The sequence below is a fragment of the Piliocolobus tephrosceles genome, chromosome 16 (assembly GCF_002776525.5).
Source record: "Piliocolobus tephrosceles isolate RC106 chromosome 16, ASM277652v3, whole genome shotgun sequence".
In the NCBI taxonomy this organism is placed as follows: domain Eukaryota; kingdom Metazoa; phylum Chordata; class Mammalia; order Primates; family Cercopithecidae; genus Piliocolobus; species Piliocolobus tephrosceles.
The window spans coordinates 44,727,743-44,744,237 of NC_045449.1; the positions used below are offsets into that span (position 1 = coordinate 44,727,743).

The window sequence follows — 16,495 nt, forward strand, 5'->3', positions numbered from 1 at the left end:
AAGCCACTTACCCAAAGTGTTTCAAGATCCTCATCCTAGGGCTTTACTTCTAAACACACATTGTCTGGCTCAGCCAATAAAAACCACTCATCGTCTCCTAAGACTGAGAATTTACATGTTGAGGGGTCCTAACATAGTATAAGTTGTCAGACAAGAAAAGCTTTCAAAAGAACAACTAATCTACCTTTTGCCTCTCAGGCAGGACCAATGGTCTAGAAGTTGAGTGTTGGTTGGGAAAGCATTGAATCTGGAGTCAAAAGACCAAGGATGTAAGTCCTAGGTCTGCCATTTACTAAGATGATCTTGGGCAAGTCACCTAGCCTCTGTAGAACTTAACCTCCTGAAGAATGAGGACAATAATATCTGCATTTTCTGCCTTACATGCCTATTGTGATAATTAAATGAGATAATGTATGTGAAAGCTATAAAACACTAGACAGATGTTAATTTTAACATCTTAATGAGATTTGCATCTTTGGAGACTCTTTATGTAAGACATAAACAGTAATCCTGTGTTCTTAAGAAAATTTTACACTCATAGAGATCAGGAGCTCAGCTCTGGAGTCAGGCTACCTGGGTAACCTTGGGCATGTTACTGTACTTCTCCCTGAAGTTTCAGTGAAGAGGGAATAATACCCATTTCACAAGTGTGATCTTGAGCATTAAATAAGATAAGGTATGCATGGTACTTAACATGTACCTAGCATGGAGAGAGGAATTCAATGAATATTCGTTGCTACCATTACTGATTTTATTAATGAAGATGTGAGGCAGGGTGGTTCAATATGATTGATGTGTTAGAGATTTGAGCTAGGAATCAAAAGGACTCACTTCTTTGGGCTTCATTTTCACTACTTGCACCATGGTAAGAATCCACGTTTTTCCTTTTCCAAATTGTCATGAGGATTTTTAAAAAGTATATGAAGACTTTGAACTACTTGAAATTGAGGAACAATATAAATGCAAGATATCTTTTTTCAACTGAGTTAATTAAACTTATAAAAACTGAGTTTTTAATCAGTTCATCAATTTTTATTATTCTCTGTCTTTGATTAGGTTGTCCTCTTCATGGAAAAGTAGTACAGCAATTCTTCAATCAATAAAACAGTTCAAATGTCAGATCTTGAGGTAAATCCTTCAAAACTGCAAAAGTACACTCTTTGCAAAGAAAACCTTTCTTCAGGATGTTCCATTGCCTTAATTCATTCAGTGTATGTAGGCTACTTTTAATATTCAACCCACTCTTGAATTTCTACTTTGGGTATTATCTACTTTCAATATTTAATCCCAGAATGACCTCTCCTTGCCTCACAGCAGGCTCCCAGATTACCTCTTTTTCTCTGATTAGTTAGTATGGCTTCAGGGAATATCTTCTTTTTAACATTAAACTGGGCAAAAACAGAAATAGAAAGAAAAATCTGTAGCAAGATCAAAAATAGAATTCACAGCTAAATATAAATCTGGAGGGAATTATTCAATTATTTGGATGGTCCCTAATCACAGACAATCCAGGGTTGATTGACTTTTGCTTTTTCCATATGTAGAACAAAATGATTAACAAATACCAAGAGTAATTTTTTTTCTTTTGAAGCATAATGCTTTTTAATAGTATCTTAAATGTTATTTTCTTTCCCAAATCCCTTTATATATATTGCAGCATGTGCTTTTCACAACTGTGTGCATTCTCTTTGGGGACCTTCCACTCTCATTTTGACTTGTAGGTCAGAGAGCATTGATCTGGGAAGACCAGGATTTGTTAACGGAGTCACGGTGCAAACTTGGGCAAGTTTTTTAGTCGCTTTGTTCCTTTCACTCTGCTGAGCTAGACTTGGAGTGGACGACTCTGAAGGGAAATTCCCTGCTTCTTTTCAGAGTCCCAATTTAATTTACAGGCTAGCAATTGTTTTTTTAAGGTTGGATCAACACCAAGTAGGGACTTGGAAATGTGGAGAAAGACAGATGTGAGTGTCACATGAGGCAAGGTCGCCATTAAATGCACAAATATAATGCAAATCACATGCAAATAATATGCAAACCTTGCATTAATTTGTAGGCTCTTAGTTTGGAGGTTGTAAGTAGCACTGAGATCCTATAAGGATTTAAAACTAATGTTTTTTAGGTTAAATTAAATGTAATACTTTTTGAAGGTATCGCTTTCTGGGTGATTCAGGGACTCAACTGTTTAAAGTTTGACACTGCTCCCTACTCCCGCCCCCAAAAATTATTTCACTAGTGTTTGATTCCAACCTACACCCAGCGCCGCCCCCACTCTCCAGCTCAGCCTGACGTCACGTGACATTATATTTGCATACTACCTGGGACTGGGTGTGACGCTCCCCTATTCCGAGTCTTCTCATTGGTGGCGCTGGAGAACCAGCCCTCTTCTGTACAGGCCAATCAGCTGCTCCTGGGATGTTGGAAAGCCGAAGGGGGCGGTGTGAGGGTGGGGTCTTGGCTTGGATCGCTAGGCACATCGACCAATCATCCTCGGAAAGGGAAGGATAAGCCGTGGATTGGCCGGGGTGGAAGGTCTGGGTTTTCGCAGTCCAATGACAGCTCTAGGATGAGGGGGCCGGTCCCCGCCCCGTAGAGCAGATAAGCAGCGGCAGCGGGGGTTGGGGGGCTGTGCGGGGCTCGCTGTGGGGCTGAGGCAGCCAGCCGGGCGGGCTATGGCAGGGGCCGCAGCGGGCGGCAGAGGCGGAGGTGCCTGGGGGCCGGGGCGCGGAGGGTCCGGGGGGCTCCGACGGGGCTGCTCTCCACCAGCCCCCGTCGGCTCCCCCCGGGCTGGGCTGCAGCCGCTCAGGGCCACGATTCCCTTCCAGCTGCAGCAGCCGCACCAGCGCCGGGACGGGGGTGGCCGTGCAGGTGAGCCGGGCCTGGAGCGGGTGCCGTGGGAGGAGCCGTTGGGGGAGGGGGGGCGCGTGACCGGGGGAAGGGGACGGGGAGAAGTGAGGGTCTGCCACTTTCCCAAGTGGATGGGGGCGAGGGAAGAGAAAGGGGGCGTTCAGAGTCTATGAGGGCGGAGGGAGCGAGAGCGAGGAGCCTTGAAACGTGGGCAGCACCACTGGGACGGAGTGTGCGGGGAGTCGGGTCCCGGAGGTGAGGGGAGGGACCTGGCAGATGGAGGCTGGCTTTGGGGGCGTAACCGAAAAGTGGGCAGAGGTGTCGTGTGGGGTGAGTGGAAGATGCAGGGGGTGGGAGCGAGGCGTGAGGAGGAGTGGCGGGTGGTGGGGGCGCCCCGTGCGGAGGGTTGGCGCTGGGAGCAGGAGTCGGTGGGCGCTGGACGCCTGCACGGGGAGGGGGAGGGGCATGGAGCAGAGCCCCGTGCAGCCATGTGTTTCTTCTCCAGCTTGAGTTTGGCCCCAGCATCCCTCTCTACTGCGCTGGAGTTCCATTCTCCACCACTTCACGTGCGCTTCCCTTTATGCCACCTCCTGGAGCTGATTTCTTCTCAGCCCTTTGGAATAAGTTAGTTTAACGGCTTTTACCGTGGTGCAAATGGCACGCTCCCTACATTCTTCTCCCTGTGTCCCAGAAGTTGTATGTTCCCAGATTGTTGACCTGCTTAATATGGCTGTCTCATTCCAACCATCGTTTGTGTGCAACGTGTGTGTGTGTGTGTGTGTGTGTGTGTGTAGCGGGGAGAGACCTGGGCAGTTTTGCCCCCTGCCTTTCTACCCCCTTCATCCCCCTACCCACCAAGGCTGTTTTGTCCTGGGCATTGCAGCCAACGTGGCAGTGGGGTGAGGGCTACAGTCAAGTGCACGGTGGCAAGTACCCCACTTTCTGAACAGCACTGAAATGGGTTCTTAATAACAGCTTGATGTGGTGGCTGTGGGGAAACTAGGGAGAAGCAAACTTAACCTTGCTTTCGTACTCCAATCTGTGACGGATGCCACAAATGCAAGTACTTAGGAACGGGAAAAGGAACCTACTTGCATGAGGAGGTTGGCAATAAGTTGAAAGTGAGGCTTGTATTTGATTCACACCAGATGTGAAAAGATCATTGCACACTTCCAAAGCCGGAGCCTCTACCAAATGTACAAAAGTCATGATCCCTGCCATCTTAACGGTTAATGACATTCTCTAAAGCAGAGTCTCTTGAGCTTCTGATGATTACTAAGCCTAGTTACTGCACATCTTCCTGCTTCTGCGGGGCTATTACAGAGTAGTAGCTACTACAGGGCTACTCCTTGCTAGGTAGGAATGGGATTAAGAGGATCTCTGAGGTAGAAAGCCTCCAAGTCTTTCTGGACTTTCCACTGTATATGTTAGCATCACATCTTGGGATGCAGAAACTTGGTCAAATCTGGTAGCAAGATGGTGACCAAGTAGTAAAAGTATGTTTAGAATCTGGTGGTGCGGAGTAAGGCAATGCCCAGACTAACTCATGCCTATCATGAGTTATAAAGCAAACCACACGACTACAAACCTGTTGGTTTTGTTTGGGCTTCCTTGAAACCCCGGGAACTTGGTAGAACAAGAACCAGAACCTTAGTCACTTTTAGTGGAAAACAACAGAAAGCCTACCTGTATAGTAGCTGGAAACTGATAAGCAATCATATTTTAAGATCAGTTATTTTGTGTCTACTATAGAACTAATATTAAAAGGACAATTGCTGGTGGATGCTGTGGAAGGGAGATGAATGTAGGTTTGGATGTCTGGGTTCATTACATGGCCTGCTCCTTTTATAGAGCCAGAGGCCCTGGGATACTGGTAGAAATGTAGGAAGCTAGAGCTCTGCATAACTTGTCAGGTGATTTAGGGCAAGTTGGGTGGACTCTTGCTTATAGATTGGGCTGATCAATAATTTATCCACTTATTAATATCCCAGAAGCTTTAATAAGGCATTCGCCTAGTTGGTAGTCGGGGGGATTATCTGTAGATTTTCAGTATGGCAGGAGAGGGGAAAAAATAGGAGGAGAGAGTAGCCAGAGCATGTGACCTTCTTTGTGGCCAGGCATTAGGGGAATGTACCTGGCCTCTGTTTTGGAGGCACATCAGGGCTTTTACATGTTAACTTAAGCCCACATATGTGTTCACATTATTTCCATTCCTTGGCCTTAGAAAGCACCAGAGGTGGTTTTCTCTAGGACAGTAGAGTATATGGGATAAAAGGAAACCCCTTGTAGTCAGAAACCTTTAAGAGAATGGCACTGGGAACTGGAATGCCTGGGTTTTAAATCCAGGTTCTGCCATTTACTAGATGTGTGACTTTGAGGAAGTTCTTTCTGTGTCTTAGTTTCCTCATCTGTGGATAATAATATCTATATCATAAGAATTAAATGAGTTAATAGATAGAAAGTGCTTAAAACGTGCCTGGCACATGAGAAATTTATAAAAGTGCTGCTTATATTATTATTCCTTCTGCTCGCCAAGGTGAGAGCACTGTTGGCCAGAGCCCATTGCCTTTTCAGGCTTCAAAGAGCAAACCCAGATTGATCTGAAACCAGTACTACAGGTTTCAGAATTTCAGGGCCTCCTCTTGCATTTTTATTCTCTCATCTTTTAAAATGAGCTTTCTAAACAGAGCTCTGAAACCCAGCTGTTTAAAAAGGCATGTGAGCTGGGACTGGGCTTCAGGAACAATTAAGTGTCGTCACTGTTTCTCTTGCCCATCTCAAAGTGATGTAACGCTCAGGGCTGTGCAGTTATCTCCCCACCACACATCCTGCTGTGTTCTTGACAAGACATATTAGACCTTGTGAAAAGGGTTATGGTGTAAAAAGCAGGATTTGCCTTCTGCAACCATTCATCCATAAGGTATGTCTTCGTAAAATAAGGAATGGCTTCATTTTTATGAGCCTGGGCTAGGAGTGAGGAAGGCTGAAGAGAGTGGAAAGAAAAATGAAAGTCAGCTCTAGAAAAGCTAAGAGCCACTAGTGGGTAATAGAAACCTAAGATAAATTTTTTACTGCAATTCTCCCTTAAATTAAATTCTCTTTTGTGTCTTATGTCACTTAGAGGCTGCTAACTTTTATGCTCTTCCAGGACCATGATGAAGGACAAAATAGGACTAGGAGGTGAATTGTTCTGGGTTCTAGTCCTGCCTATCTTGTTTAGTGTGTCTGTATGTTCCTAGAATGAAGATAATGTTAATCTAGCTTTGCAAATTATTTCTCCAGTGGACCAGCCCCACTGGGACCAGCTGGGTGCCAGGGAAGCTAAATGCTGCCTTGGAACCTCTTCTGACCACCAGAACCTTCTTTAACCAGAGATTGGCAGTTATAGTCTACAGGCCATATCTGGCCGTGGACCTGTTTTTGTAAATAAAGTTTTATGGGAACCAGCCACACTGCTTCATTTAAATATTGTCTAGGGCTGCTTTTGTGCTGTTGGTGAAGAGTTGTGATAAAGACTGTAGGGCCCACAAAGCCTAAAAGATTTACTATATGTCACTTTACAGAAAAGTTTGCCAACTCTTGTCTCAAACAGTGTACCTGTTTTTCCTATATAAAGATCAGTTTCAAACATGTGTAATATAAACTTCAGAAAATTCTAAGGGGGTAAAGAAAATGAACAAGCCTGTAGTCCCACTCATATTTTAAGGCAAAAGAAAAGAGGGTCACCTGCTTCCAGTCAGTTCTCAATCTTTGTAGAACATGGTCATGTGTGAATCCAGCCTCTCCACCCCCACCATTGTCAGGTGATGTGTTCGGTAGACATAAGCTAATTTGAATTGACATAAAACCTTAACTGTTAGGCAAATTTGCCCCCTCTCGTCTCTTAACCCGTTTCCCCCAACCTGACAGCCCACAACTGCGGTGAACATATTTCACAATCAGATGGAAATTACTTTAGGCTTATCTCCTGTTTTGAATTTTTTTCATTACCTTTTATTTTTCTGAACAGATAAAGGAGAGCTGGCAGTAGTCATGGTTGCCCTAAAATATTGGCTTCCCCACGGGGACATAAGAAAGGTAGTTTATATCAAATGTCGATTAGGTTCCCCAGGATGGCTGTTTCGTGAATACAAGGCTGCAGTGCTTATGTTATTAAATTGTTAAACGCCTTTCTTTGCAATGCTTTGAAAACTTATTTCTTGGGGGATGGGTGTTTAGATAGGTCTGGAACCATAAAAAGGAGGTTGCATATTAGAGTCCCTAAGAGAAAGCCCTCAGCAAACTGGTCCACATGGCTACTGGTACCAGAAACAGGCTGGAGATTAGAAGACAGTTCCAACCTTTCCATGCCAAGGCATCATCTTGCTATAATGAGGCCTGGGGGTGTAGTTAAAATCCTTTAAGAGCTACAATTGCCCTTCTAAAACCTGTGATTGAGGCAGCTTCTGTTTGGGAAGCATTAAAACACCAGACACTTCCTAGCCCAACACTGCTAACTGTTGCTTTTGACAGCTTTGCCAGCACCAGGCACATACATGGTCAGCAAAATGCACTGCTGAAGCATCTGACTCTTAAATGTTATCACCAGTGATGACATCCTTGAAAGTGGGGGCTAGCTGCTTAACTGCTTTATCTCTTTGGTACCCAAAGGAGTGTGAGTCCATGTGTTCTTCAGTATTTTGGAGAGCAAAGGATTATATAGTACGAGAAGGTCTCACTTATATAACATGGAGCTAAGAGATCTTAAACCGTTTGAGGTCAGTGTCAGAGGGGTGAGAACAACAGTGGGCTGTGATGGCAAGAGGACATTGTTCTCACGTTCTAGACATACAGATCTTTAGAAAGTTGGAGGCAGTAATGCAAAACTTTCATAGTGATGGTGCTAATTTGGGTGTTACCACAGTGGCTGGTGGGCTTTAATAGCCAAGAGAACACTATGCCTGTATTTTCTGCTGAATTCAGTTTATTTTGAATGGTGTGATGGGCATCAGGGCCACACTATTCCTTGATCTTGGAAGAACTGTTAGAGCATCTTCCTCCAGATTCTTAGATGACTCACATAGAGCCTTCCTGCTAAAGGATTCAGACTTTAGGGTGTGGCATGTTCTGAGGGGCAGGTCTGGTTATGGAGTACTTACTGACACTATCACGTTTGACTCTAGCTGAAGTGTTCTGACTAGACCTGCCTGGGCTTACCCTTACTCCACAGGCAGTTTGGAGCCCTTTTATTTTATTTATTTATTTATTTATTTTATTTTATTTTTATTTTTATTTTTTTGAGACAGAGTCTCACTGTGTCACCCAGGATGAAGTGCAACGGCACGATCTCGGCTCACTGCAACCTCTGCCTCCCAGGTTCGAGCCGTTCTCCTGTCTTAGCCTTTCGAGTAGCTGGGACTACAGGCGCCTACCACCACACCCGGCTAATTTTTGTATTTTTAGTAGAGATGAGGTTTCACCATATTGGCCAGGCTGGTCTCAAATTCCTGACCTTGTGATCCACCTGCCTCGGCCTCCCAAAGTGCTGGGATTACAGGCGTGAGCCACCACGCCCAGCTTATTTATTTATTTTTTGGAGACGGACTCTTACTCTGTCACCCAGGCTGGAGTGCAATGGCACGATCTTGGCTTACTGCAACCTCCACCTCCAGATTCAGGCATTTCTCCTGCCTCAGCTTCCCAAAAAGCTGGGATTACAGGTGTGCATCACCATGTCCAGCTAATTATTTTGTATTTTTATTAGAGACGGTGGGAGGGATTTCACCATGTTGGCCAGGCTGGTCTCCAACATCTGACCTCAGGTGATCCACCCGCCTTGGCGTCCCAAAGTGCTGGGATTACAGGCATGAGCCACCACACCTGGCCCTGGAGCCCTTTTAAAGCAATGGAAAGGAAAACCTTGTATGTCACTCCCAGTTCAGAGCAAAGGTAGATGCTCACCAGAGAGTGAGTTAGTGAGAATGGACAGTCTCTTCTTGGGTTAGTAAGCTCTGCTATCCTTTGAGATGCATGTTACCCTTCTTTGTCACAGAAGTGGGAACAGGGAAGAGTGGAAGCAAAGAAAGGATGGGTGGGAAATCTGGTCAGTTCCCCGCTTCGTCTAGGTTCAGTCTTCACAGAGGGCTCCATTATTTGGTTAGCAGGATATGAATTAACCAAATATTAGCCAAATCTACTCACATTATTAGGTCAAAAACAAATCCTGATCTCAGAAAGGGAAGAGTTGTGGATGATATTTGAAAATTCTAAGTTATCTGTGCCCCAGTTTTCTCCAGTTTGTGGAGCTCATGAAGGGGCTGTTGTTGGCAACAGCTGGATGGTAGGAGGTTCTCGTAACAGCTGGCTGCTAGTGTTCAGGCTCAGCTCATGGTCCCCACCAAACCTCCTGGTTTGGAAAACTCTGCCTGGCATTGTGCTTTCCCCTCAGGGTCACTACAAAGCTGAATGCCAAGCCTTGCAGTCATTTAAATGCTTCACCTTAGGCCCACATACGCCTTGATCGACCCTTACTGTGTGGGAGCACTGCAGCTAATCAAGGGTGGCTTTAATGAACTTAAAAGAATGCTATCGAAGTATTTCATAATAGAAAAACTTCAAGTCCAGGCCCTGGGGGACCTGGAACTGAAGTCCAGGCCATGTACAGACATTTACCTTGCCCTGCTCAGGCATACAGGTTTGTGGATTTGCTCAGGAGCCCCCAAGAGTTGCTGGGGGAGTGGAGGAGGGATGGAGTGCCTTTAGCTCAGCTCTGCGTACATTAGCAGTTTGAGCTCCCAGCTCCCCAGTAAAAGGGGTGGAGGCTGGGGGAGGCCTGGGAATACTCGGAGGGTTTTGGTTGCTCTGAAGCAGCTGGCCTGTCATCAAGGGTTAAGGAGTTTTCTCTCAGAGACTGCCTGAATGTGGCTTCTTAGAGGATGGATGGTATGTGACAGAACAAAGCTGTAGGTTTGGGGTGCCTCCTCTTTCGCTCTCTTTTTTTTTTTTTTTTTTTCTTTTGAGACAGAGTCTCATTCTATATCCCACTGAAACCTCCACGTCTCTGGGTTCAAGCAATTCTCCGGCCTCACCCTCCCAAGTAGCTGGGACTACAGATGTGTGCCACCATGCCCAGCTAATTGCTGTATTTTTAGTAGAGATGGGGTTTTACCATGTTGGCCAGGCTGGTCTCGAACTCCTGACCTCAAGTGATCCCCCTGCCTTGGCCTCCCAAAGTGCTGGGATTACAGGTGTGAGCCACCGCCCCCAGCCTTTGTCTCTCTCTCTCTTTTTTTTTTTTTTTGAGAGATGGGGTCTAGCTCTGTCACCCAGGTTGGAATCCAGTAATGCCATCATAGCTCACCATAGTTTCCTGGGCTCAAGCCATCCACGGGGTGCCTCCTCTCTGAGCTCCCTATCCTGTAAACGAAGGATGACTTTTCCAGGGAAGCCATGTTTGTTAGGGGCAGCCTAGTTCACCCCCAGCTCTGCCACTTGAGTCCCTTATCATCTGATCCTAAATGAAGACATGCAGGAGAGCACCAAGATATTACCTCCTCAAAGGTCAAAGGAAGGATTAATGTACAACTCTAAAAGCAGATTGCTAACACATCCATAAGTGAATAAAACATAAATTCAAGCTGGAGGAGGCAAAGAATGAAGAAATACTCAGTGTTTGGTGAGGTTAATTAGAGAAAACTACTGGGATGTTTTGAGAAGTCTTTAAAAAAAGATTGTCAATATATTATTCTCCCTAAGGTTAAATTAAGTTTTTACTCTCTCCTTTCCTTTCCCTTTCAAAAGTGACATTGTTTCGCCTTGTCTAGTCAGCTATATTCCTTATTTTTCTCAAACCTCTTGAGTCCTTTCTGCCCTATACTGGAAATTGTGTGCCTGCCTTTTTAAGAGTAGGCACCTCATGTTTCAAGTTCAAGTGCAATGGAACTCACCCTGCAGCTTGAACAGATCTGAGTGTTTTTGCAGAGGGAGGGCCAGGGCAGATGGGGAGTGTCATGCTCAATAAATACTTGTTGGATTGAGTTGCTGGGGAGGCAGCAGAGTGGGGAGAGTAAGCCACACCTCCCCCAGGCTCACTCAGAATGGTCTTTCCCACTTCTGGTCCCCACATACTGTTCCCCCTCTGTAATACCTCTCTTCAGCTACTTACAAGGCAAAACCCCCCGAAGTGTTAGTATTCTTTCTTTCCTTAAATCACTGGTCGCCTATTCATCCTGGTCATTGGGCTTGAAGCCCAGCTGGTGGCAAAGACGTGGCATTTCCATAGATGTCATTGCTAGGCCTGTAGGTTCTTTTCCCAACACACTTATAGCTAGAGGGTGAGCTTGGGCAGTTACCAGGTCGATCCATGGAAACAGCCAATGTGTAGAATTTTGTTATGATTTTGTGAAAAAGCCAGACTGCCTGGCTTTAGGCTTTGAAGTGGATATGGTGAGAGGCCAAGGAGACCAAGATGAATACTAGCTGTCTTTTCACTCCAGGTAGATTTGTGCCAACTTCCTAGTAGTGTTCTGTGTAGCAAGGAGATGGAAGAAAACAAAATCTGGATCAGTGGCTTTTCTAGGCCAAGGAGGAGAATTATCTGTTGGCCCTGTGATGGCTTCAGAGGTGTGATCAGGCTGGAAGTGCCCCCTCTCAAGCCAGCCACCATCCTGTGATAGCAGGCACTGCTATTTCTCCTCCCACCAACCACCAGATAGGGAAGTGCAAGAAAGAGATGCTTGTTATCACTTCGCAGGCCCTGGACACTTAACACTGTTGTCCACAGAGTCTTTGTTCCCTGCCTTGAAGGTTGCCAACCATGTGTCTGGTGGCTTAGTGAAAATGACTTTTTTTCTTTTCTTTTTTTTGAGACAGAATTTTACTTTTGTTGCCCAGGCTGGAGTGCAATGGTGCCATCTCGGCTCACCGCCACTTCCACCTCCCAGGTTCAAGCGAGTCTCCTGCCTCAGCCTCCCAAGTAGCTTGGGATTATAGGCATGCACCACTACGCCCAGCCATTTTTGTATTTTTAGTAGAGATGGGGTTTCTCCATGTTGATCAGGCTGGCCTCGAACTCCCGACCTCAGGTGATCCAACCCCCTCGGCCTCCCAAAGTGCTGGGATTACAGGTGTGAACCACTGCACCCGGCCGAAAATGGCTTTTTTTAACCTGCCCACCTGGGTGTAAGTTTGAACAGAGTGAAAATGTGATTGGGAGCATAGGCAGCTTATCTTACCCTCTCTTCCCTCCCCTCCTTCTCCTCTCTACCCCACACTCCCTTCCCTTTAAGAGTTTGCTGTGCTTGGCCGGGTGCGATGTCTCACGCCTGTAATCCCAGCACTTTGGGAGGCCGAGGCAGACGGATCATGAGGTCAGGAGATCAAGACTATTCTGGCTAACATGGTGAAACCCCGTCTCTATTAAAAATACAAAAAATTAGCTGGGTGTGGTGGCGGACGCCTGTAGTCCCAGCTACTCGGGAGGCTGAGGCAGGAGAATGGCGTGAACCCAGGAGGCGGAGCTTGCAGTGCGCCGAGATGGCGCCACTGCACTCCAGCCTGGGGGACAGAGCGAGACTCCGTCTCAAAAAAAAAAAGAAAAGAAAAAAAAGAGTTTGCTGTGCTCTGTGCATGTCTGGTCGCCCACGTGGCTTTGGAAAAACCACTCCTGATAACACGTGCACTCCCTGCCCCACAGCGGCAGGCTGGTGGAAAACTTGCCACACAGCCCCTGTTTGAGGATTGTCTTCTTAACTCCTGCCCATCAGATATGACACAAGCCAGGGGTGGGGTTGGGGTGGGAGTGGATAGCATTTGGCATGATAGAGGGGATGCAGCCAGAGGGCTTTCACAATATGGCATAGTCTGGATTTAGAAACTGGGGAGAGGAGGGCTATATGAACCACATCCATGGGGGGTGTGCACATCTTAATGCTGAGAGCAGCACCTGGACTCTTTCTTATTGGAATCTGGGGTAGTTCTGTGTTCATAGAGGAAGACAAAAACAGTTGCTTCTATAGAAAGAAAGAGTCTCTGAATCTCAACTCTAAAAGGCCCAAAAAATCACCTGTATTTTTCAGGGAAATGGAGAATATAGATAGCATTAGGTTTTTTGTTTGTTTGTTTTGAGACAGAGTCTCACTCTGTTACCCAGGCTGAAGTGCAGTGGTGCAATCTCTGCTGACTGCAACCTCCACCTCCTAAGTTCAAGTGCTTCTCCTGCCTCAGCTTCCCGTTTTTATATTTGTAATAGAAACAGCGTTTCATTATGTTGGCCAGACTGGTTTTGAACTCCTGACCTCAGGTGATCCAACCGCCTCACCCTCTCAAAGTGCTGGGATTACAGGCTTGAGCCACTGTGCCTGGCGTTCATTAGTTTTGACAACATGTTCCCTTTGTTTAGGTCTGTGGTGCTTCTGATGGGAACGAACTCTCAACTGTTTTTCATGCATCTTCACAACAGTCCTGCAGGTGCAGGTGGCATTTCATTGTTTTTGCAGATAAGGAAACTGAGGCCCGGAAAGGAAGTACTTGTCCAAGACCAAATGACTAATAAACCCCTTTTGCTTAATTAGGCAAAGGGCATTTCCCACATATGCAGAAAAAGTCCGTTGTGAATTTTGTCTCAGGCTGGCATCCACTACTACCTGCCCAGCACACCTCCAGCATTTGTTTCTCCTCTGTTTATATATCTGTATTCCAGGAGCAAAGATTCATTTGTTAAGCTAAGCAAGAGAGAATTGGAGCCAGGTGTGGTGGCTCACTCCTGTAATCCCAGCAGTTTGAGAGGCCGAGGCAGGCAGATCACTTGAGGTCAGGAGTTTGAGACTAGCCTGGCCAACATGGTGAAACTCCATCTCCACTAAAACTACAAAAATTAGCAGGGCGTGTTGACACCTGCCTCTAGTCCCAGCTACTCGGGAGGCTAAGGTAGGAGAATCACTTGAGTCCGGAGGCGAAGGTTGCAGTGAGCCAAGACTGCGCCACTGCCCTCCAGTCTGTGTGACATAGCGAGACTGTCTCAGGAAAAAAGAAGAATTGGAAACTGGGCTGCAAAGAAGTCTGTTTCTTCCTTTAGCACCCCAAGGTGACTATCCACACCATAAATACTCACTTGGTGTGGGTAGTTGGAAGATGATGGTTACTATTAATACATTATTACATGTGTGATATGGTGGCAGTTTTTGAGTGTTTTCAGCTGGTTTGAGATATACCATTTCCATGTAGAATGAGTAGCTAACCAGGGACAGATAGGACATAGGAGGCAAACCAAGTTTTTCTGCCTCTGTGGGGTGGTCATGGTTACTGAGCTTGGGGCAAGGCCATGTTAGGGAGACATGCAAAGATAGATCTTACAGGAAAAGGTTTCTTTCTTATGTGTGATTATGTGAAATCCAGAAAAGCATCTGGGAATACATGTGGGTGATGTGTTCCTATGGCAGGGGCAGGAGTAGATGCAAGTGGCATTGTGCCATGATAATAGCTTAGTCTTCTCTGTAGGGGACCCCTGGTGTAACCATCACCCTGCTTCTAGTGGGAAAGAAGCCTGGGGGGGCGTAGGATCTGTCTGAGCATGTCTCCCTCTCCTAGCTTTAGGTTAACTGAAAGTGGAGTCATTGTAATGTATGATAGTGCTCTTCCGTGACAGGCATGTGCCCAGTAAGGGAAATAGGAAGGCCTTGAACTCTGGGAGAAAGCTCCATCTAGGGACTATGTATCGTGGAGAATTGACTTCTTAGAGGTTATCTAACCTTCCCAAGTGGATTACAGGCTACTCTTACCTCCAAAGCAGACTCTGTATAGAATTCTTTTTTTTTTTTTTTAATAGAGATGGGGTCTCACTATGTTGCCCAGGCTGGTCTCAAACTCCTGGGCTCAAGTGATCCTCCTTCCTCCGCCTCCCAAAGTGCTGGGATTACAGGCATGAGCCATTGCACTTGGCCTAGAAATCTTTTTTTTTTTTCTGAGACGGAGGCTCACTCTGTTGCCCAGACCAGAGTGCAGTGGTGCAATCTTGGCTCACTGCAACCTCCACCTCCCAGGTTCAAGCATTTCTCCTGCCTCAGCCTCCTGAGTAGCTGGGATTACAGGCACCCACCACCATGCCCAGCTAATTTTTTTGTATTTTTAGTAGAGACAGGGTTTCACCACTACTGGCCAGGCTGGTCTCAAACTCCTGACCTTGTGATCTGCCCATCTCAGCCTCCCAAAGTGCTGGGATTACAGACACGAGCCACTGCGCCTGGCCCAGAAGTCTTTAATATTCTAATAACCATATGCTTGTGTGAAACCTTTCTTTCTTTCTTTTTTTTTTTTTTTTTGAGACCAAGTCTCGCTCTGTTGCCAGGTTGGAGTACAGTGGCGTGATCTTGTCTCACTGCACCCTTCGCCTTCTGGGTTCAAGTGATTCTCCTGCCTCAGCCTCTTGAGTAGCTAGGACTACAGGCACATGCCACCATGCCCAGCTAATTTTTGCATTTATTAGTAGAAGTGAGGTTTCACCATGTTGGCCAGGATGGTCTCGATCTCTTGACCTCGTGATCCACCCGCCTGGGCCTCCCAAAGTGCTGGGATTATAGGTGTGAGCCACCGCGCCCAGCCTTTTTTTTTTGTAGACAGAGTTTGCTTTTGTTGCTCAGGCTGAGTGCAGTGGCACAGTCCCAGCTCACTGCAACCTCCGCCTCCTGGGTTCAAGCGATTCTTCTGCCTCAACCTCCCAAGTAGCCGGGAGGATTACAGGCACCCACCACCACACCTGGCTAATTTTCGTGTTTTTAGTAGAGACAGGGTTTCACCATGTTGGCCAGGCTGGTTTCGAACTCCTGACCTCAGGTGATCCACCTGCCTCAGCCTCCCAAAGTGCTGGGATTATAGGCGTGAGCCATCGTACCCAGCTGAAACCTTTCTTTCCTAGTTATTTCCCAACTTCACAAGGTAAAATCCCATTACAACAAATACTACAAAAATGCTTCTGTATGATAAAGCTGTTTCCATGGTTCATGTAAATGCTTTGTTGTTTTTTGTGGGGTTTGTTGTTTTTTTATGGGGTTTGTTGTTTTAAAAAATATAGTAACTAATAATCATATATACCAAGCACTTTTTCTGGTACCTGTGCGTGTAATAGCTCATCTTTTTTTGAGATGGAGTTTTGCTCTTGCCGCCCAGGCTGGAGTGCAATGGCATAATCTCGGCTCACTGCAACCTCTGCCAAGTGATTCTCCTGCCTCAACCCCCAGAGTAGCTGAGATTACAGGCACATGCCACCACGCCTGGCTAATTTTTGTATTTTTAGTAGAGAGGGAGTTTCACCATGTTAGCCAGTTGGTCTCGAACTCCTGACCTCAGGTGATCCGTCCGCCTCGGCCTCCCAAAGTGCTGGGATTACAGTCATGAGCCACCACGCCCAGCCAATAATAGCTCATCTCTAAAGCAGGAACACCTGAGTGCTTGCTGTTTGCATTGTAGACAAAGAAAAAGGAACAGAGCTGTGGAACCATCACGAAATAGCCATGCGTCCTTCGCTTCCTCTTCATCTTGATCCTCCCCTCCTCCAGTAGTTCCCTGTTCTTTTCAAATAGAACACCACACAAAAACCCAGTGAAGGAAAGTGTGTGTGTGTGCGTGTGTGTCTGAATATGAGTGTGTGTCTTGCTTGTTGTGGACATGTGGGTGTGTT

At 46.2% G+C, this 16,495-nt stretch overlaps 1 protein-coding gene across 5 annotated transcripts in view; it reads left to right on the forward strand.

The window, feature by feature from the left end:
• Positions 1-2,476: 2,476 nt before the first annotated feature.
• FAM117A (family with sequence similarity 117 member A) overlaps positions 2,477-16,495 on the forward strand; it is a 54,620-nt gene continuing 40,601 nt past the window's right edge. The window contains exon 1 of one of the 5 annotated variants that reach the window (XM_023204422.2): positions 2,477-2,865. In XM_023204422.2, coding sequence (XP_023060190.1) covers positions 2,670-2,865 — 196 coding nt within the window. In that variant the 5' untranslated portion in view covers positions 2,477-2,669. The remainder of the gene's footprint in view (positions 2,866-16,495) is intronic. The other 4 variants (XM_023204421.1, XM_023204425.1, XM_023204424.1 and 1 more) reach the window with 4 other exon arrangements.